This window comes from Triticum dicoccoides, chromosome 2B, assembly GCF_002162155.2.
Source record: "Triticum dicoccoides isolate Atlit2015 ecotype Zavitan chromosome 2B, WEW_v2.0, whole genome shotgun sequence".
In the NCBI taxonomy this organism is placed as follows: Eukaryota; Viridiplantae; Streptophyta; class Magnoliopsida; order Poales; family Poaceae; genus Triticum; species Triticum dicoccoides.
The window spans coordinates 464,881,525-464,904,335 of record NC_041383.1 but is presented as its reverse complement, the minus strand read 5'-3'; the positions used below and the strand labels follow the sequence as shown (position 1 = coordinate 464,904,335).

The 22,811-nt window shown below is 44.0% G+C and overlaps 2 protein-coding genes across 8 annotated transcripts; one reads left to right on the top strand and one right to left on the bottom strand.

Annotated features, from left to right (window-relative positions):
- Positions 1-11,041: 11,041 nt before the first annotated feature.
- Positions 11,042-19,401, top strand: LOC119364250 (zinc finger BED domain-containing protein RICESLEEPER 2-like). Of its 7 annotated transcripts, none has more exons than XM_037629685.1 (11): positions 11,042-11,356; positions 11,542-11,605; positions 11,853-11,896; positions 11,978-12,044; positions 12,180-12,244; positions 12,996-13,239; positions 13,366-15,853; positions 16,511-17,266; positions 17,601-18,858; positions 18,940-19,004; positions 19,092-19,401. In XM_037629685.1, the coding sequence occupies exons 7-9, from the start codon at positions 15,831-15,833 to the stop codon at positions 18,424-18,426; spliced, it is 1,605 nt and encodes a 534-aa protein (XP_037485582.1). In that variant the 5' UTR covers positions 11,042-11,356; positions 11,542-11,605; positions 11,853-11,896; positions 11,978-12,044; positions 12,180-12,244; positions 12,996-13,239; positions 13,366-15,830; the 3' UTR covers positions 18,427-18,858; positions 18,940-19,004; positions 19,092-19,401. The 7 variants fall into 7 exon arrangements, with proteins under 7 accessions (XP_037485582.1, XP_037485583.1, XP_037485586.1 ...); XM_037629686.1 differs by having other exon boundaries at positions 11,042-11,605; positions 13,366-13,408; positions 15,666-15,853; XM_037629689.1 differs by having other exon boundaries at positions 11,042-11,605; positions 11,978-12,009.
- Positions 19,402-20,046: 645 nt separating this feature from the next.
- On the bottom strand, positions 20,047-21,536 carry LOC119364249 (translation initiation factor IF-2-like). Its single transcript, XM_037629683.1, has one exon. It carries the CDS (start codon positions 21,429-21,431, stop codon positions 20,442-20,444), a length of 990 nt encoding a protein of 329 aa, XP_037485580.1. The 5' UTR covers positions 21,432-21,536; the 3' UTR covers positions 20,047-20,441.
- Positions 21,537-22,811: the final 1,275 nt, after the last annotated feature.

Genomic DNA, 22,811 nt, shown 5'->3' with positions numbered 1-22,811 from the left:
GGGGTCTCCGGCCCATCCCATCAGGGCGGCGCAAGAGGAGGCTGGCGGGGCGCGGCGCTGGATGGAGGCTGGGCGGTGGATCGTGGATTCGTGGGGTTGTGGGGGTCGTGGCCATGGAAGAAGATGGGGGTGGAGCGGGGTTTGACTAGTGGAACAGGTGGGGTAGGCATGCAGCTCAGTCCGTCTGTCATGGGATGCGGCGTTGGTGTTAGCAGAATAAGCGATTCGGTGTGCAGAATAAGGTCTTAAGGGGTGTTATGATGAGGTGGCTGTCCAGCGCCCTATGGGCAGTGGTTCCTGTTCTTCTCCAGCATCGTCGTCCATACTGTTGATGTCTTCGGAGTCGAAATCAAGCATGTCGGTTAAGTTGTCAACAGTGGCTATTAAGTGGGTGGTGGGTGGGGAACGAATTTCTTCGTCGTCCGCTTCCCACTCAAGCCGAACATAGTTCGGCTAGGAGTCTCCTGACAGGGAGAGAGATTCAAGGAATTTAGCACGTCGCCCAAGGGCGAGTGCTGAAAGATATCCGCGGAGGTAAACTCCATGATCGGTTCCCAATCCGGTTCGATGGGCACGGATGTACGCGGTTCAGAACCTATGACCGGAGACGAGTCCGGAGGTCCGTTGACACCGACCTCATTAGAAGTGAGATCCATGTTCGGCTCTATCGCCGTTGAGTGTGCGGCCTCCGTGGCAGGGTCCATCCACCCGTCCTCGGACGGCGCGGTCTGCTCTGGATTTAGAGTCGGGGCAGCTGCAGGTGTGATCTCCCGAACACCGTCCGATGGCAGATCTAAGTCATGCTCATCGTGACTGTTCGACGCACATGTCATGGGCTCGAATTCGTCGAAGATCAAGTCTCCGTGGATGTCGGTGGTGTAGTTTAGGCTTCCAAACCTGACCTGATGGCCAGGGGCGTAGCTATCAATCTGCTCCAGATGGCCAAGCGAGTTGGCCCGCAGTGTGAAGCCGTCGAATACGAAGATCTGTCCGGGGAGGAAAACCTCACCCTGGATTGCATCGTTGAGGATGATTGAAGGAGCCATCAAGCCTTACCGTGATGACACAGTGGAACTCTCAATGAAAGCACCAATGTCGGTGTCAAAACCGGCGGATCTCGGGTAGGGGGTTCCGAACTGTGCATCTAAGGCTAATGGTAATAGGAGGCGGGGGACACGATGTTTACCCAGGTTCGGGCCCTCTCTATGGAGGTAATACCCTACTTCCTTCTTGATTGATCTTGATGATATGAGTATTACAAGAGTTGATCTACCACGAGATCGTAGAGTCTAAACCCTAGAAGCTAGCCTATGATTATGATTATTCTTGTCCTACGGACTAAACCCTCCGGTTTATATAGACATCGGAGGGGGCTAGGGTTACACAGAGTCGGTTACAGAGAAGGAAATCTACATATCCGAATTGCCAAGCTTGCCTTCCACGCAAAGGAGAGTCCCACCCAGACACGGGACGAAGTCTTCAATCTTGTATCTTCATAGTCCAACAGTCCGGCACAAGTACATAGTCCGGCTGTCTAAGTACCCCCTAATCCAGGACTTCCTCACCCGCGGCTCAGGAGCCTGCTGGCTCATGAGGAGCAACTTTTGCAAAGTGCATCTCCAGCTACTTCAACACTTCTACCCCAACGGTGCCAGGTGACTTTTCAGTTCGTTCAGTTGAGGGCACCCCTCGGGCTGCATTATCCTTAAGTTGTATGGGTCCGCCCCGCAGCGTGTATCTTTTTGCGCATCTATCAGAACTGATTTTGCCCTTTCATAAGCTACTTTATGCTGTTACCGGCATCATATCCATGGCCTTGTTATTCGCGAGGCCGCCCCGCGCAGCCCCCGCACGCTCCTAACCCGCCTTGAGTTCGTCCCGCAATGGGGGCAGTGGGCACAGCGCTTGTGCATGGGTTCGTCCCTACAACGCTGAAAAACTTGAGAGACCGAGCTCTAGCTCGTGGCCAGCTCCGCACACGTCACCTCACCAAGTCCTCAGTGCCCTCACCTTCTCACGGAAGGATCGCCTGCAGGTCGGCGAGCACCGTTGTATGCCATGCTTCCGTCCTACAGCTAACCTACAGGAACCTCAGGACCCGGTGCAGCGAGTCACGATCTCTCCGAGGCGCCTATAAGAGGCCAGTCGTCCCTTTCCTCCGCCCAATTTGCTTGTGCGTTAAAGAGGGAGCCTCTGAGCATCGCGGCTCAGGGGGCCCAACTGGCCCTCGAGCTCTCACCTCCTGGCCTTGTCCACGGCATTGCGACTTGGCATACCAGCGGCGGTTGAGCCTTGCTCGGGAGCTGGGACCCGAGGACGTAGAGCACCCAAATGAGGGGAGGGGAAGGGGTCGATGCGAGTCTCGCTTAGGGAGTACCGCGACTATGGAAGCGCGGCTAGGCATCACGCGAAGGCTCCCTCTATAGCGTGAAGTTAGACACGGATCGCAAGATAAGTCTCTAAACATCTGCAGAGCGTCAATCTCGTGATCAACATCACGACCCTCACGACCTCGCTGGGGCAAGGATGCTTCCCTTTCAGTCCTTCGGGAGCTACTTGCGCGTCAAAGGGGGCCTCCTGAGCATCGCGCCTCAGGGGCTCTCACCGGATCTCGGGCCTCTCACCTCCTGGACTTGACCACGGCATCATGACCAGGCATACCAACGACAGCTGAAGCCTTCCTAGGGACTGGGTCCTGCCGACGCAGAGCACTAAGCTACTGCGAGAGTGAAAGGGAGGACCGTGCCGTAGTGGGAGACACAAGCGTAGCACTGATTGGAGAGTAATAGCTACTAGGCAAAGTATTATAGTTTTTACATGCCCCCAGGGGGTTCATCATGACATACTACAGGGACGAAGCAAAAGAGCATGTCCTAAGGAGAGCACAGTCTCAACGACTTCACGGGCGACACCGGGCTGGCGCCGTTCCTGAGGCGCTGATACGTCCATTTTGCATCATGTTTTCCTACTGTTATTTATGTTGTTTTATTGTATAGTAATGCTTTTTGGAGTAATTATAATGCCTTTTCTCTCATAATATGCTACGTATGCACCAAGGGGGAGAATTATGGCAACTGGAAATATGGACCTGAAAAAGCTACGTCAAGCTACCTATTCTGCAAAACTCCAAATGAGCTAAAACTCCTCAAGGATTTTTTATGGAATACTTAAGGAATATCGGAGCAAATAAGTACCAGAGGAGGGCCACCAGGTGGGCACAACCCACCTGGGCGCGCCAGGAGGCCCAGGCGCGCCCTGGTGGGTGCTGCCCTCCTCGGCCCACCTCCGGTGCCCATCTTCTGGTATATAAGTCATTTTGACCTAGAAAAAAAATAAGAGGAGGACATTCGGGACGAAGCGCCACCGCCTCAAGGCGGAACTTGGGCAGGAGCACTTTTCCCTCCCGGAGGGGGAAATCATCATGATCATCACCAACAACTCTCCCATCTTGGGGAGGGCTATCTTCATCAACATCTTCACAACACCAACTCCTCTCAAACCCTAGTTCATCTCTTGCATTCAATCTTTATACCAAAACTATAGATTGGTGCCCGTGGGTGACTAGTAGTGTTGATTACATATTGTAGTTGATTACTATATGGTTTATTTGGTGGAATATTATATGTTCAGATCCATTATGCTATTCAATACCCCTCTGATCTTGAGCATGTTTATCATCTGTGAGTAGTTACTTTCGTTCTTGAGGTCACGGGAGAAATCATCTTGCAAGTAATCATGTGAACTTGATATGTGTTTGATATTTTGATGGTATGTATGTTGCCATTCTCTTAGTGGTGTCATGTGAACATCTACTACATGACACTTCACCATATTTGGGCCTAAGGGAATGCATTGTGGAGTAGTTATTAGATGGTTGGTTGCGAGAGTGACAGAAGCTTAAACCCCAGTTTATGCGCTATTCCGTAAGGGACCGATTGGACCCAAAAGTTTAATTCTATGGTTAGAATTTATTCTTAATACTTTTCTAGTAGTTGTGGATGCTTGCGAGAGTTAATCATAAGTAGGATGTTTGTTCCAGTAAGAACAACATCTAAGCACCGGTCCACCCACATATCAAATTATCAAAGTACCGAACACGAATTAAGCCAACATGATGAAAGTGACTAGATGAAATTCCCGTGTACCCTCAAGAACACATTGCTTATCATAAGAAACCATTTTGGCATGTCCTTTGCCTCAAAAGGACTGGGCTACCTTGCTGCACTTTTGCTACTAGTATTGTTACTTGCTCGTTACAAATTATCTTGCTATCAAACTACTCCGCTACTTACAATTTTAACACTTGCACACATTACCTTGCTGAAAACCACTTGTCATTTCCTTCTGCTCCTCGTTGGGTTTGACACTCTTACTTATTGAAAAGGCTACAATTGACCCCGTATACTTGTGGGTCATCAAGGCTATTTTCTGGCGCCGTTGTCGGGAGTGAAGCGCTCTTGGTAAGGAAACATTATTACTGCGTGCTGAAATTTATTGTCACTTGCTACTATGGAAAACAATCCTTTGAGGGGTTTGTTCAGGGTATCTTCACCTCGACCGAAACCACAATTACTTACCCCTAAACCTACTGCACCTACTGAAAATATTGAATCGGAAATTCCTTCGGGTATGTTAGAACAACTGCTAGCTAATGCTTATGCAGGAGATGAAACCGAACATCCTGATATGCACTTGATATATGTGGATGAAATTTGTGGAATATTTAAGCTTGCAGGCTTGCCCGGAGATGAAGCTAAGAAGAAGGTTTTACCTTTATCTTTGAAGGGAAAAGGATTGACATGGTATAGGCTATGCAATGATATTGGATCTTGGAGCTGGAACCGTTTGAAATTCGAATTTCATCAGAAATTTTATCCTATGCATCTAGTTCATCGTGATCAGAATTATATACATAATTTTTGGCCTCATGAAGGAGAAAGTATTGCTCTAGCTTGGGGGAGGATTAAGTCAATGTTATATCATGCCCAATCATGAGCTCCCGAGAGAAATTATTATTCAGAACTTTTATGCTCGGCTTTCTCGTAATGATCAATCCATGCTCGATACTTCTTGTACTGGTTCTTTTATGAAGAAGACTATTGTATTCCTGTGGGATCTTTTAGAAAGAATTAAACACAGCTCTAAAGATTAGGAACTCGACGAAGGTAAATAGTCAGGTATTGAACCTAAGTTTGATTGTGTTAAATCTTTTATTAATACCGATGCCTTTCAAAAGTTTAGCACTAAATATGGACTTGATTCTGAGATAGTAGCTTCCTTTTGTGAATCTTTTGCTACTCATGTTGATCTCCCTATGGAGAAGTGGTTTAAATATCACCCACCAATTAAATAAGAAGTTAAAGAACCGGTAAAAAGCTAAAGAAGAAACTATCATCTACAACGTTGATCCAGTTGTTCCCACTGCTTATATTGAAAACCACCTTTTCCTATTAGGATGAAGGAACATGTTAAAGCTTCAACTGTGGTTAACAAAAGTTATGTTAGAACATTCAAACCTTCCGAACAAATCAAAGTTGAACCTAGTGTTGCTATGGTTAAACATCTCTTAGTTGATAATATTGATGGGCATATTATTTACTTCTGTGATGAAGCCTCTAGAATTGCTAAACCTGAAGGAAAAGATAAACATAGACTAGTTATTGGCATGCCTGTTGTCTTAGTTAAGATAGGAGATCACTGTTATCATGGTTTATGTGACGTAGGTGCTAGTGTGAGTGATATTCCCTTCTCCTTATATGAAGAAATTAGATATGAAATAGCACCTGCTGAAATAGAAGACATAGATGTTACTATTAAACTTGCTAATAGAGATACTATATCACCAATTGGGATTCTTAGAGATGTTGAAGTATTGAGTGGGAACATAAAATACCCTACTAATTTTCTTGTTCTTACCACCCCACAACATGAATTTTTTCCCATTATATTTGGTAGACCTTTCTTGAACACCGCTAATGCTAAAATAGATTGTAAGAAACAAACTGTCGGTGTTAGCTTTGGTGATGAATCTCGTGAGTTTAATTTTTCCAAGTTTAGTAAACAACCTCATAAGAAATAATTGCCTATTAAGGATGAAATTATTGGTCTTGCTTCTATTGTCATGCCTCCTACTAGTCCTTTGGAACAATATTTGCTAGACCATGAAAATAATTTTCATATGCGTGAAAGAAATGAAATAGATAGAATCTTCTTCGAACAACAACCTCTGCTTAAACACAATTTGCCTATTGAAACTCTAGGAGGTCCTCCTCCACTTAAAGTTGATCCTATGTTTGAACTAAAACAATTACCAGACACTCTGAAATATGCTTATCTTGATGAAAAGAAGATATATCCTATTATTATTAGTGCTAACCTTTCAGAACATGAAGAAGAAAGATTATTGAAAGTTCTAAGGAAGCACAAGGCTGCTATTGGATATACTCTTGATGATCTTAAGGGCATTAGTCCCACTCTATGTTAGCACAAGATTAATATGGAACCTGATGCTAAACCTGTTGTTGATCACCAACGTCGGCTAAATCTGAAAATGAAAGAAGTGGTAAGAACAGAAATATTGAAACTTCTGGAACCAGGTATAATCTACCCTATAGTTGTTGTTCCTAATGATAAGAATGAGCTTATTCCACAAAGAATTGTCACGGGCTATAGAATGGTAATTGATTATAGAAAATTAAATAAAGCTACTAGAAAATCTCATTACCCTCTGCCTTTTACCGATCAAATGCTAGAAAGACTATCTAAGCACACACATTTTTGCTTCCTTGATGGATACTCTGGCTTTTCACAAATACTTGTTTTACAATCTGATCAACAAAAGACCACTTTTACTTGTCCTTTTGGAACATTTGCTTATAGACGCATGCCTTTTGGTTTATGTAATGCACCTACTACCTTTCAAAGATGTATGACTGATATATTCTCTGATTTTTGCGAAAAGATTGTTGAGGTTCTCATGGATGACTTTTCTGTTTATGGGAAGTCTTTTTATGATTGTTTAAGCAATCTTGATCGAGTTTTGCAGAGATGTGAACAAACAAATCTTGTCTTGAATTGGGAGAAGTGCCACTTTATGGTCAATATAGATATTGTCTTGGGCCACAAAATTTCTGAAAGATTTATTGAGGTGGACAAAGCCAAGGTTGATGCAATTGAGAAAATGCCATGTCCTACAGATATTAAAGGTATTCGTAGTTTCCTTGGTCATGTTGGTTTCTATAGAAGGTTTATCAAGGAATTTTCTAAAATTTCTATGCCTCTTACTAATATTTTGCAAAATGATATTCCCTTTTGTGTTTGATGATGATTGTATGGAAGACTTTGAAACACTAAAGAAAGCCTTAATTACTGCACATGTTGTTCAACCACCTGATTGGAACTTGCCTTTTGAGATTATGTGTGATGCTAGTGATTATGATGTTAGTGTTGTTCTAGGACAAAGAGTTGATAAGAAATTAAATGTTATTCATTATGCTAGTAAAACCCTAGACAGTGCTCAACGAAATTATGCTACTACTAAAAAAGAATTCTTAGCAGTGGTGTTTGCTTCTGATAAATTCAGATCTTACATTGTTGATACTAAAGTAATTGTTCACACCGATCATGCTGCTATAAAATATCTTATGGAAAAGAAAGATGCTAAACCTAGACTCATTAGGTGGGTTCTTTTGCTACAAGAATTTGATTTGCACATCACTGATAGGAAAGGAGAAGAGAACCACGTAGCTGATAACTTGTCTAGACTTGAAAATATTCTTGATGACCCGCAACCTATTAATGATAGCTTCCCTGATGTACAACTAGCTGCAATAAATGTTACTCATAGTACACCTTGGTATGCTGACTATGCTAATTATATTGTTGTTAAATACATACCACCTAGCTTGACATACCAACAAAAGAAAAAAAATCTTCTATGATTTTTAAGACATTACTTTTGGGATGACCCACATCTTTATAAAGAAGGAGTAGATGGTACTATTAGATGTTGTGTACCTAAGCATGAACATAATCACTATGATTGGAACTTGCCTTTTGAGATTATGAGACGAATTTACGGGAATCCTTGGAGAGAGTAGGCCAATAAAAACCAGATTGCAATACCTTATGAGCGGTTCTGTCTCCCGCGTTATGTCCTCCATAAGCTTGACATTTCCATAGCTTATGGAGGACATAACGCGGGAGACAGAACTGCTCATAAGGTATTGCAATCTGGTTTTTATTGGCCTACTCTCTTGAAAGATTCCCATAAATTCGTCTCATCTCGTGATGAATGCCAAAGAATAGGTAATATCGGTAAGCGTCAAGAAATGCCTTTATGGGACCTTTTCCTTCCTCTAATGGGTATACACATATTTTGGTTGCTATTGATTATGTTACTAAATGGGTAGAAGCTATTCCAGCCAGTAGTGCTGATCACAACACCTCTATTAAAATGCTTAAGGAAGTTATTTTTCCAAGGTCTAGAGTCCCTAAATATTTAATGACTGATGGTGGTTCACATTTTATTCATGGTGCTTTCTGTAAGATGCTTGCTAAGTATGATGTTAATCATAGAATTGCGTCACCTTATCATCCCTAGTCTAGTAGTCAAGTTATACTTAGCAATAGAGAAATAAAATTAATCTTACAAAAGAATTTTAATAGGTCCCAGAAGATTTGGTCTAAGAAATTAGATGATGCACTTTGGGCTTATAGAACAGCCTACAAAAATCCTATGGGTATGTCTCCATATAAAATGGTATATGGAAAAGCTTGTCATTTACCTCTTGAGTTAGAACATAAAGCATTTTGGGCAATAAAAGAACTCAATTATGATTTCAAACTTGCTGGGGAAAAAAGGTTATTTGATATTAGCTCATTAGATGAATGGAGAAGCCAGGCTTATAAAAATGCTAAGTTATTCAAAGAAAAAGTTAAAAGATGTCATGACAAAAGAATCCAAAAGCGTGAGTTCAAAGTAGGAGAATATGTTCTTTTGTACAACTCTCGTTTCAGGTTCTTTGCAGGAAAACTCCTCTCCAAATGGGAAGGACCCTATGTCATCGAGGAGGTCTATCGATTTGGAGCTATCCAAATAAATAACGCCGAAGGGACTAAACCAAAGGTTGTCAATGGGCAACGAATAAAATACTATATCTCAGATACGCCCATTAATGTAGAAAGCAATGTTATTCAAACTTTGACACCGGAAAAACACATAAAAGAGTCCTCCCGGAACACTCCAGAATCGTGAAAATAAGGAGGTACGTGATACGGTAAGTGAACGGACTCCGAAAAACCCGCAAAAATAGTTTTTGTCAGTTTTGGAATATTTAGAAAATTAGGAAAATAAGAAACTTCCAGGAAATTGACCCTGGTGGGCACGATACACCAGGGCGTGCCAGGCTTGCCTGGCGCGCCCAGGTGGGTTGTGCCCACCTCGGGTACTTTCTGATCTCCGTTTTTCTTCCGTTCTGCTTGTTCCCCAAGATAAAAAAAGTCTATATATATCTCCCGAACTTGTTAACCTCCGTATCGCGAGAAATCTCCTATTTTCTTTTCTTGTTGTTTCTGTCAGATCTGTTGAGCCAGGCATCATGTCTTCTCCCCCTCTGATCGTATGGAATAAGATGCTTGGTTGATGAAGATCGAGCTGAAGAGAGAAGACCCGGTTGGAGCAGCTAAGGAGGACAAGAGCAAGGAGGCACCCGGAGATCAAGTGCCGATGGACGAGCAAGCATTGCCAGACGATGAGGAAGAGGAAGATATCCTTGAACCCTACTATACTTGTCTTACCCCCGTTGAGATTGCAACCTTCAGGATCATCAATACGGTTCGTATACAAAATAAGTATCTCAATCGTGAAAATATTTTGCACATGGAGCACATCGCTTCCCTGCGAAGAGTCATCCGAAGATTGGGGAGCCTCTTGATCCTCAAAGACCGGATTGCATCTACTTCATCACCACCATCTTCTTCATCACCACCAAAGGAAAACTGAGTATTGGGTATGGGTACTCCCCTTGGCTTTCGCCAAGCGAGGAGCTGCCCCGTTATCGTATCAATCTCCACCATCTTTTGCCTTTATTTTCTTAGTTCGATCAATGGTTATCTTTTGCTATTAGATGAATAAAAGTTTAGTTCGGTCCTTTCTTTGTGTGAGTTTGCTTAGTGATCGATCCTTGTAATCGAGTGCGAGATATAATAAAGTTTAGTTTCAGTTTTGCCTTCTTTACTTTCTTGCTGCAATAAAAAGAAAGAAAATAGAAAGAAAGATAATATGCTAATCTTATGGTAAGCGATGACATCACATAAGGAAAATTATAAATAGGAAATTTTATTGTAGGTTGACAAACATAGAACTAGTCAATGATGCAACACATGAAAGAACTAATAAGGAAAGAGAAGATTCACATATAAATACACTATCATGGAAATCTTTTGTGAATTGGGTCATGCAATTTTAACTGGGTCAACAATTTCTCAAGCTCTCCCATTCAATTCTAATAATTCACCATGTTCCCAAAACTTGAAGCTCTTTCATTCAGTTGTCGTATTCAATTTTGATTTGCTTTACGATTTTAACTGGACCAACAATTTTTCGAATCAAGCAGCAACAACCAACCTATAATAACATACCAATCCCACGCACTCTCCCACCATCTAAAAAAAATGTCACCGTGTGATATTGTAGTATCAATATAGTACATGCGACTACCGACACACAAAAATCCCACATAAAAATAGCTTGGTTAGCGGATAACACAGAGTCACACCATGAAAGGCCACCAAATCAGCGCATCTATAATACCTAAATAGTTCATCCCCACTATGTTATTTCTCTCAACATGCAACCTATCCACATCAGCAAGAATGCCACCTCAGCGTTTAATTAGAGGCTTACATGTGGGACCCGTCACAGTAGAAAATAGCCACATTAGCTTTCGTTACTGTAGGTAGGACCCACAAGAGAGGATGCCCACTGACGCCTCTTTCCGTCCACATCTGCCTCCGTTATGGCTTCACCAGCGAGCAGAACGGCCCTCGCTCTCCACCCCTTGTGTTGGCTCCACGTCTCTCCACTTCCCTTGGCTCCTCATCTCCAAGAACGCATCAAGAATGCAGCGGCCAGATTATGTGCAGCATGTTCCCCTTCTCCTTCCACTCTTTTTTCCAATAAATTTGGCCTCCGCTGCTGCATCTCTTTGGTTCGCCTATCAAATCTGCACCTGTGCGAGTCGCCTCCTCCTGCGCTCACCAGTCCGCCTCTGGGGAACGCCATGGGGCAAGGATGCTGTCCGCCGCCGTGGGCCATGTCGAGGAGCACCGCTGGAGATCAGGAGGGACAACTTCAGTTCAGGCTCTTTCTCCCTCACCTTCTTCTTTGGTTCCTACCTCTCTTTTTCAGTGTGTGACTGCGTGTGTTTGATTATGTGTAGATATTCAAGTAACAGTAGACTGCTATATACACAATTTGGGATGACTTGTATTTCATATAATCTTTTCCCTATTTGATATTTTAAGAATTCCTTCTGGCAGTTGCATTCAGAGTTTCAGACTATTGGATCTGCGAGGCACCAGCAACAGTGTTGAATATGAAGAGGTATGTATCTTTTATGTACTGAATTATTCTGCACATAATCCTGACAACTGATCAGACCATTTCAAGATGTTTTGGTCATACCACCATACACTGCGATTTGCCGATTTAGATGCTTATCCTCTAGCTCTATCAGCACTCTTTGGTTCATTGAAAAACTAACACACAAAACCCATTATATCTGCTAAGTATAGCACGCACACTACCTTAAAATTTGACAGTTTGGATATGTGAATCTTACATGAATCAGGCCTACATCTTTCTGATGATGCTCTCCAGCAGATTATGGACAAGGTACACCACATCTAGATGAATTATGTTGTGCAAGAAGCATTAAAACTATCCACATGTTTATGCTAACTTAAATTCCAACAGGCAGTCAAGTAGGTGGACTTGAACAACAATAGGTGGGCAGATCCTAACGAATGGGAAGCGTTCCGAAGTAAAAATCTAACCTTGCTGAAGAACATGACTCTCTCTTACCCAGAATAAGTACCTCTATATTTTAGCTTTGGTAAACAATGTTTGAGAACATGACTCTTAGTCTGAACTAACATCTCAGCATGTTTTGATGCAGAGAATCATAACAATGTCATTCACTCTCAACCTGCGCTACAAAAATATTTGTATATGCAATTTATGGTAAGAATTATTCACTGATAATTGGAGAGGAAAATATTAAGAAATATGAATTAGCTAAGCACCTAAAATTTGATTTGACATGCACCTCTTGGCGCTTGGATTTAGGTTTATTTTTGTATTCTCCTCAGGTCCATGCATGCCAATCAATTTGTCCTAATCAACCTCTATTTTTTGTATAAAAAATAAACCTAACGTTCTTATGTTTAAATAGATAGAAGTGCTACTGGATAGAAGAAGAAAATCGCCACTTTATGCAACATGGATACATTATCCGTCTTTATTTCTCCGCACACAGGCTTCCAAATTACTTATATGCAGGATACACATGGGCTTCTGTAAACAGCTACATGAAGTTCAGGCCTATGATAATTTTATGTGACCTATGCTAAAATCAAAGATCACAGGGTGTTGAATATCATTGGCTTTTCTCAAAAGCTAATATATAATTATATATGCATGCATGTTGGCATCCTATTACATTTTTATGTGGCCAAATCTTATGACATTCCTGCCTTCTCTCTCCCTCGAGCTACTCGCATTAGTACCCAAGCTCCCATATCTAATTTTATTTTTGACAAAGTTATCATATGCACATTCTGTTAATGTCCATACTTATTTAGAGAGCACAAGCTCCCGTTTCTAAATTTAATTTTTGCACCGAGTTATCATATATACATTCTGTTAGTCTGCGTACTTATTTAGAGAGCATGGGAATATGATTCTGATAGCTTCTATCTGTTACATGTTACAGTCGACAACTGTGATATCATATATGTCCTAGATGACAAGCTTAATTTAAGATTTGGTCAGAGCCCACCTAATGCAAGTGTCGGATGATTTTCCGCTGATGGCAAGGATCTAGGACGATTTGGTGGTTCTTACTGCATAGTATTGTTGCTGCTCAATATACAAGTATGACAGTTTCCTGCGAGGGGCTTAAACGGGGCTGCTGGCACCCTCATACAACAGTCCTGCCCTGCCCTCCCAGTTCGATTGTAAGGCTGGTTACATTTTTCACCCTATGTTTAGCTTTTAAATTCAAGCGACTGCATTTATGATTTTTACAGTATAAGCATGGATGATTTGATTGTCTTAGTTCACTTTGTTTCTCCTACTGATAGGACATCTATGGTTTTAAGCATGCTGCCAGTTGCCTGCCACTCGGTGAGAGACCTATGTGATATTATTCTTTCACGGAGCCTCATTTGAAGTACCTCTATTCAGGTTGCTACTCAATTGATTCTTACAAAATGTTCCGCAGCAACGCGCGGGGAATCATCTAGTTATAAACAAAAATGAAACACACTCTAGGTGGAGGAAAAGTATAAGGGAGAAAGGGGGAAGTCCCGCGGGGCCCACCCACGTACTCATATCACGTGTGGGGTTGAATCGTGGCGAGCGAGTTGGCCAAAAGTTCGGCCAACTGACCAGCTACAAGCGTTTACCAATTTTTAAGGACTCAAAATCAACTGAGATCTTCTATTTGAAACTGAGTCACTCAATTTTGACCAGGTTAACAATATTTAATGCATGATACTTCTTAGTTTTAGAGCCCTCTCATTAAATTGCGGTGTTACATTTGAATTTGGTTTATAATTTTGACTGGGTCAACAATTTCTCAAGGAGCTCTCTTATTCAATTAAGGTAATTAATTTTGGATTTGATTCACGATTTTTATTAGGTAAGCAATTTCTCAATTAATCGGCAGCAACCAGCCTAAAAACACATCGGTCCCGCACATCCTCTCAGTACCTAGAAAATTGAAGCGTCAATATGTGACACTGTAGTTTCAGTATAATACATGCACACACCAACGTAAGAAACTTCCCTATATAAATACGAGTTGACTAGTAGATAAGCCATAATCACACTGCCAAGAAAGCCCACCAGAACACTGCATTATAAAAAACATACACACACACCATCTTCCCCACGCGTCAAACCAAATAACAAACAAAAAATTGAAATCGCAAGAACACAAGCAGCATGGCAAAGCGCGCTCAACCCTTGCAGTATACACTATGCTTCCTAATTTTTAAGGCCTCACAATTACTTAAGGTATTCAATTTAGAATTGGGTCATCCAATTTTGACTGGGTAACAATTTCTCAAGCTCTCCCATTCAATTCTATTAGTTCACTATGTTCCCAAAATTTGAAGCTCTTTCATTCAGTTATGGTATTCAATATTGATTTGGCTTACGATTTTGACTGGACCAACGATTTTTCGAATCAAGCAGCAACAACCAACATATAAAAACATTTCAATCCCACGCACTCTCCCACCATCTAGAAAAAAAAGTGTTGCCATGTGATATTGTAGCATCAATATAGTACATGCAACCACCGACACATAAAAATCCCATATAAATATAGCTTGGTTAGCGGATAACACAGAATCACACCATAAAAGGCCACCAAATCACCGCATTATAAATAAAAACAAAACAGACTCTATCATCTCCCCCACCCGGCAAACTAAATATTCCATTAGTTATAAAATATAAGGGGTGTTAGTTTCTTAGAAAATCAATTTTCTTTAACTTTGACCAAGTTCAGAACAAAAATATCGACATCCACAATATTAAACAAAAATAATATGGAAATTCATTTTGTGATGAATCTAAACCGATGTGATATTATGGATTTTAATATATTTCTCTACAAATTTAATCAAACTTAAAAGGTTTGTCTTTTCAAAAAAAATAACAATACATCTTATACTTTGAAACAGAGAGATTTTCTTTTAAGAAAACCAACAAGACGAACGGCACAGCAAAGCGCGCACAACTCTTCTAATATATCTCAACTGCGGTTATTACTGTAATTAATAAACCGGTTAAGGGCATCTACAATGCCAGGAGCTTACACAGGCGCTTATGGAAAAAAAATCTGAAACACACCTAAGCGCCTCATCCCTCAACGCTAGACGCTAATTAACTAAACAACGTAGACGCTAAGTGTTAGAAGGAAAATGACCCGCCCGCTGCGTGGTTTGGCGTCGATGCCAGGGTTGACACCAGGATTACACTCGGCAACCGCTAATTAAGGATGGCAATTTTACCGGTGGGTACGGTTATCCGCGGATACCGTACCCGCATGGGCCGGGTATGGACACAAATTTATATCCATGGGTATTACCCATACCTTTGTGGTAGGGCACGGGTATAGCCTTGTACCCGTGGGTATACCCATTCCCTATCCGTTTAGACGGACCCGTGGACCTGTGTAGCTACATCATGTGGACGGTGGACCTTACACAACTAGGCAAGTACTCATCTCTTCCCCGTAATTAAGCATCACACCTCGTAATCTCCTCTCCCAAAATCAAGGAGAATGAAATCCCAGGAGCCGCCCCTCCCCATTAATCCTGCCATAGCCATACTCATCGAGCGAATCGACCCATCGGCCATCGTCCTGCAGGTGCCTCCGCGAGCATGGAACCGGTGGCGTCGCCACCGGCCTCGAACTCCTGCCTCTAGATCCTCCTCCAGCCCTCTCCAACTTTGGGTCGCGGCTTGCCGGCAGTGGGCACGGCGGTGTTGTGGTGGTGACGACTGACGAGCGCGCCGGCAAGAGGGCCAAGCCATGGCTGGAATCCCACCGCGAGAGTAAGGCTCTCTATCGTGAACTTATTAAATTTCTTTCTATTGCTATTTTGTCTCCGTATAAGTGTATCTTCAGACTACAATGTACAATCTGCAACTTGATGTTAATTGCGTAGGTTTATCTTCAGACTATTTTTTGGCTGACTTGATGTTAATTGCTAGTTTATCTCCACGATGGTAAGACTCGATTTCTCTCCGTGAGCCAAACTTGGTGCTAATTGTACGCTGCCGTTCCAGACAGTGTGGACTTACGATTCAGTAAAAATATAGTCTGGTTATGTTGCAGCAGGCACATCATAGAGTTAGTATTGCAGACTGTACGCTGCCGTCCCGGTGCTAGTAAATTTCTATTGCTCTCTTCCAGACTGTAGTTTATTCAGTAGGCTATACTTGAAGATTCCAGTACTGTACGCTGTCGTTCCTAATTACTACAGTTATTATTCAGTATAGTTGTAATTCATGTACAGACTCTGAAATGAGCAAGATTAACATGTACATGTATGCTAATATAAATTATGTGGTGGCCTGTTTCGAGGAAGACATAAATTATGTCTACATATAGATTGGTTTGTATATTTTTATTTTCATAGTGGCATGGTCATGTATCTTGTTTTTGCAATTGAGGAACTTATTTGTTATGCATCACATTTTCATGTATAGATCAATGGCTTCTCAAGATGGAGACGAAAGCTCGGCTGCGGCTGGTGCAGGGAATTTTACCTCAGCTGATCCTTCGTCTCAACGTGCTACACCAATATCTTTAGCTACTCCGATATCTCAAGCTGCTACTCCAACATCTCAAGCTGCTACTGTAACATCTCAAGCTACATCTAGCAGAGCTGGTTCTAAGAGGAAGCGAACATCGGCAGTATGGGATGAGATGGAAGAGAAATTAGAAAATGGGCAACTGAAAGCCGAGTGCAATCATCGTCACAGAAAATTTACTGCAGGACCTAGAGCTGGCACAACTCACTTGCGTGTACATTTGGAATCTTGTCCTGCTAAGCATGCACCCATTGGTCCACAACAACAAAAACTGAGGTTGACCAAAGGTGAAGGTGGCAAAGTGAATATGGAAAATGTCATTTTTGACCAAGAGAAGGCTAGGAGAGATCTTGCATTGATGATATGTGAACATGAGTATCCTCTATCTATTGTGGATCATAGTGGTTTTCGTAGATTTTGTTCTTCTTTGCAGCCGATGTTTAAGATGGTGTGCAGAAATACTATTAGGAATGATATTGTGGCTATGCATTCTGCTCAAAAGGAGAAGATGGTGAATTTTTTTGCAACATTCAAGCACCGAGTGGCTGTCACTACAGATTTGTGGACAGCGGGCTATCAAAAGAGAGGTTACATGGCTGTTACCGCGCACTATATAGATGATTCTTGGAACCTAAAGAGCTTTCTTATGAGGTATAAATCTATACATAGCACAATAGTAAATATTAGCAATTACTACCTCCGTCCTGGTTTATAGGTCCCCTTTGTAGTTTGTGCTAAATTTTGACTAAAAATTTAACTAACAAAATGTTAATGCATGTCAAGAGAAATTATCTCATTGGATTCGTATTTGAACATAGTTTTCAAAAATATAATGTTTGGTGACATGCGTGAACATTTTGTTAGTTTAATCTATGGTCAAAATTTAGCACGAAATACAATGGGGACCAATAAACCCGGACGGAGGTAGTACCATACTATGCTTATGCAATACTCATGACTATTTCTATTTTATTGTGTTAAATAGGTTTGCTTATGTGCCCTGTCCACATTCAGCTGAGGTTATATGTGAAGCCTTGTATGAATGTCTTGTTGAGTGGCACCTTGAGAGGAAGATCTCCACCGTCACTTTGGACAACTGCACATCAAATGACAAGGCTATGGGAATATTGCCAGATAAGTTGGATACAAGCTCTCTCATGCTGGATGGTCAATTACTGCATATGCGTTGTGCTGCTCACATATTAAACTTAATTGTAAAGGATGGAATGAGTGTCTTAGAGAAAGGTATAGAGTGGTTGCGAGACAGTGTTGCATTTTGGTCGGCCACACCTAAAAGGCATGAGAAGTTTGAAAAGATGGCAAAAACTTTAAACATAGAGTATAACAAAAGGTTAACTCTTGATTGTAAGACTAGATGGAATTCAAGTTATATCATGATTAGCATTGCAGTACGATACATAGAGATATTTGAAAAATTAAAGGCACGTGAAAAGAAGTTTAAGTGTTGCCCAACCAAAGATGATTGGAAGTTTGCAAAAGAAATATGTGATAGGCTGAAGCTCTTCTTTGATATCACCGAGTCATTCTCAGGCACGAAGTATGTCACAGCAAATCTTTTTTTCCCTAAAGTGATTACCATTCGCTTAGCCATAAGGAAATGGGGTAAGAGTGACATTGAGCTTATACAAAAAATGTCCGGGGAAATGAAGGATAAGTTTGAGAAGTATTGGAAAGATATCCATGGTCTTATGTCTGTTGCAACAGTTCTTGATCCAAGGTATAAACTTCATATCCTCAATGCTCTTTATGGTCCCCTCTATGGAAGAGAGCATGCAGCCACAGGAAGGTGAAGAAGTTATTGATTCAATTGGTGAAGTAATATAAAGATGAAGTTGAAGGCGAGGATGCATGGGATGCTTCTGTTGCCGATCCACTTGGAGAAGAAGAGGAAGCCATGAAACTCTATGATCAGTATTTGTCTAGTCACCCCACTGTCCCTTCTTCTTCAATCCATACAGAATTAGACTTGTATTTGGAAGAAGCTTGTCTACCTAGAACACAAGAATTGGATATCATCAATTGGTGGAAGGTTAGCGGCTCGAGGTTTCCTCCCTTGCAAAAACTTGCTCGTGATATATTGCCTATTCCCATAACATCAGTGGCTTCCGAATGTGCGTTCAGCACTAGTGGCAGAGTACTCAGTGCACATCGTAGTAGACTTACTCCTAATGTGGCTGAAGCTCTCATGTGCATGCAAGCTTGGTCTTGTGCAGATCTGTTAGGTAATACGTTTTTCACTTGCACTTGTTTTTTATTTTGCAAAGAACTCGCCATTTACATACAAATGTTGGTTATTTCATCAGGTGGTTGGAATTCTACACTCTTTTCGACATTTCAGAGTGTTCTCGAGGATGAAGAAGAGGAGATGGTAAATTACTTAAATGCTTTGATCTTAAATTTATAGATTATAGCAGACCAATTTAATCATGTGTCGTATCATCTTGTTCATGTGAAGGATGAGTCTACTTCAATCATCACCCAAGAGTGAAGATATTGCCGCTGTTTGTGCTTGGTTGGAACTTGGAAGCTGATGGCTACTATTTGTGCTGGTTGGTGGCTCGTGTCTGCTATCTGCTGTAGCTGCTCTTTGTGTTGGCTCATCGGTGACTCGAATGTTTTTATTTATTACTTGTCGGATGTTATTTGGTGAAGTGTGTCGTGAGTTTGTAAAGCTATGTTAAAGTTCACCAATTGTCAATTTAAATTGAGGTAATTGTCATGTACTCATCTATCTGTTATTTAGTTGAGATAATTTTTTTGTCAAATGTGCTATCGATAAATGTAAAATTCTGAATAACTTGTATATTGTTTGATCTACCCGTTGGGTGGGTACCCAACGGGCATGAGTACCCGTCGGGTATGGGCATGGATAAAGTTTCATACCCGTGGATACGGGTACGGGTAGAATTTTGTACCCATTGACTACACGGGTATGAGTATGGTATTGCTCTACCCGCCCCATACACTATCCATTGCCATCCTTACCGCTAATCTACCGGGATTACGAACCTGGCGCCCGGCCTAAGCGCCCTGCAATGGAGATGCCCTAAGTTTACTCTAGAAGCGCGTTCATATTTCATAGATAGACCCTAGAACTAATCCAAAACTGGAGAGCACCCACAGAATTCCCGCGATTGGGCGGCATGCATGATCGCGATACACGAGAGCGTGCGTGGTACACTGCACAGGCAGATCCAGCTCCACATTCCTCCCCCCTGTAAACGGAATCTTGGCCAGAAGCACGTGCGAGCGACGCAGCGAAGCCTCCACATCAAACTCTGCATGCACTATCATCCTGTTTTACTACCAAGAGAACATCTGATCGCCACTTTATTCTACACTTGTCAAGCGTAAAACTACAAAAGTCAGCATGACCTAATCAAGAACACATCATCAATGGAGTAATTCGCTAGGGTAAAAGAATGAAGTCATGGTGCATTATCAAACAATCATTCCCTCAGCTTACACAAGAGATGTAAATCCAAAGAAACTAGTAATAAATCAAGAAAAATCTAAGCAAGGGGGCGGTCGGCCGGCTTCTAGTAACCTTCTATCACTGCTGACTTTAAGCATTGCTTTCTCCATCCCTTCCTCCCCCTTTCCTCGCTGCCTAGTGGGCAAGTGGTTGCCCAACAAGAATTAATAAAACCCAGAGGATAATTTTTCACTAATTAACCTGTCATCACTACGGGGGCCCACCACCCCGGGCTGCGCCTAACCCCCCAAAAATGGAGAAGCAAAAAAAAAAAACTAGAGAGGGAGAGAAATTTCGGCCGCTGGTGCCGTCTTTGACGGAGGCGGCGGCCTAAAGATCCGGTAGGTTGCTCATGAGCTCCGCGAAGGTTCGCGGCGACGGCACGGTGGGCGTGGCAAGGAGGTTGCGGGGGCTCGGGACGAAGGGGTCGGAGTAGTAGGTTTGTGGTTGCCGGTAGGCGCCGCCGTTGCTACTCCCGCCGCCGCCGCTGCCGCTTCCTGAGGAGGCGGCGCCGGTGGATGCCGCTCGGAGGATGGGGCTCAGCTCGTTCAGCCAGCTGAGACCGTTCGGATCGAACGGCAGCGGCGAGAACAGCACCGAGGCCGCGGCCGGCGGCAGGGACGACGGCAAAGGGGACAGGATGCCGGGCCCAGGCCGACCCGCGCCGAGAACCGCCGCGAGGCCGCCGTCGTCGAATCTGTAGTTATTGAAGTCCACGTAATCCGGCGTCGGCGCGGGCATCGGCCGGACGGACCTCTCGATGGTAGCCAGCCTCGCCGCCGGGGACATCGCTGCGGACGGCGAGAGGAGAAGCTCCGGCGGCAGGAAGGACTGCCCCGGCGCGGCCTCGTCCATCTGGTAGTCCTGGGTCTGGGCCTCGGAGGGGAGCGCGCCAGAGCCGGGGCCGGTCAGGCGCTGCACGAGCGCCATGAACTCGCTGGGCTTGGTGTGGATGATCTTGGGCGACGCGTCGTAGATGATCACCGGCTCCCGCGGCGGCTGGCCTTGCTGCTTCTCCTCCCGCCGGGCATGGCCCTGCCCCTGGGCCTGCGGCGGCGCACCGGACGGCTTCTTGATGGCGTGCGACTCGGGGCGCACGCTGAGCCGCGGCGGGCGCGGGCCCTGCAGCTGCAGCTGCCGCCGAGGCGTCGTGGGGCGCCCCGACGGCGAGGTCGCGTCCATCCGCGGAAGGGCCGCGACCCGGATCCGATCGTGCTCGGACGGCAGCGGCGGCCCAGCGACGGCGCGGGAGAGGACGCGGAGGAGGGGGGAGAGGGCGCCGGGACGGGAGTGGGAGACGGGGTGGGGGCGGTTCCACATGTGAGGCAGACGGGGTGCGGAGCGTGTGTGGGTGTGTGAGCTCGGCAGGGCAAGCCGGGACCCAAAAGTCAATCAGCCAGGCCTGTGCGGGAACGGAACGGGGGTGGATTTTCTACGGCCGCGTGGGCAGGGTTTGTAGTGCGCTCGTTTTGTTTCCGGGCGGTCTGTGTCGGGCACGGAGGAGTCCGGAGTCCGGACTCGTTCTTCGCCGCGGGGACGGCAGCCGGCAGTAGCGGGCAGTGGACTCGGCTCGCTTCCGCCGTGCAGAGTCGCCGGCGATCCGTGATCGATTATTTTGCTTCGTCTATGTCGGGCTCCGGGTCGCCCTCTCTCTTTCACCGCCGGTTGACGGCGACGTTGCCGGAATGCGGGAGGGCAAACTGTGCCGTGGGTTGAACGGGTCCGTGAGTGGCCGTGCAGGGCATAGTACGGCATGGATCGGTTTTTTTGGTTTCCAGTACACGGGGCGCTACTTGGACAGAGCTTGATCGTTCTCATGGCATCAGAAAAGGCTTTTTTGTCCATGAGCAGATCCACACCAGCATCATCATGATCATATAATTTGGTAGTGACAGCTGGTTCCGGCAATCTCACCGCCCCAACAAGACTTTTAAATCGACGCTCATAGTCGGCTACCTAGCGCATGCTGTGTGCCTGTGTCTACCCCGACGGACGGGCCCTATCTGCTGCCCATGTGCCATTATCGGAACAGCGGCTGCACATTTGCAACCAACACCACCACGTCTGCTCCCGAAATGGTTGATGGTCTTTTCGAACTGGCTAAATACCTGCTGCGCAATATTTGCTACAGAGTACTACTTTTACATTCCTTTTTTTTCTGCGACTTACATTGACCAAAAAAAGTGAGGCTAGGAGCAGATATTTCATTCTTGAAAATCTTGGAACTATTTTGGAGACATTTCCTGGCAGGCAATAGCCTCCTGGGAGACAAGCGAACAGGGTACCATAACGTAACTGTCTCCGTAACCATGCTACTGCTGTGTCAAAACAAATGGCTGGGCTGCCTCTGCCTGGCCACTTAACAGGAAGTTCTTGAGACGAAATAGGGAATGCAGCTGGTGGGTTCCATCACTATTGTATGGTAGAGGCAATAATCGGCGCTCTCGTGCATGCATCAGGCTAGTCTGCGTCTCATCTGGGCTCGACAGAGACGGACCAGCACCGCAAAGTCCACAATACCGTAACGGAACACCGGAATCAGCTAGCATCAGCGACAGTGAAAGACAGAAGATGGCAAGCAGGTGTAAGTTCGCTCACAGCGAGAAGTGGGCCCAACATATACCGCTGCAAGGATTTGTAAACATGGATCGCTCAGTGAGCAGGCCCACTAATAATTTGGCCCGTCCGAATAATCAAAAT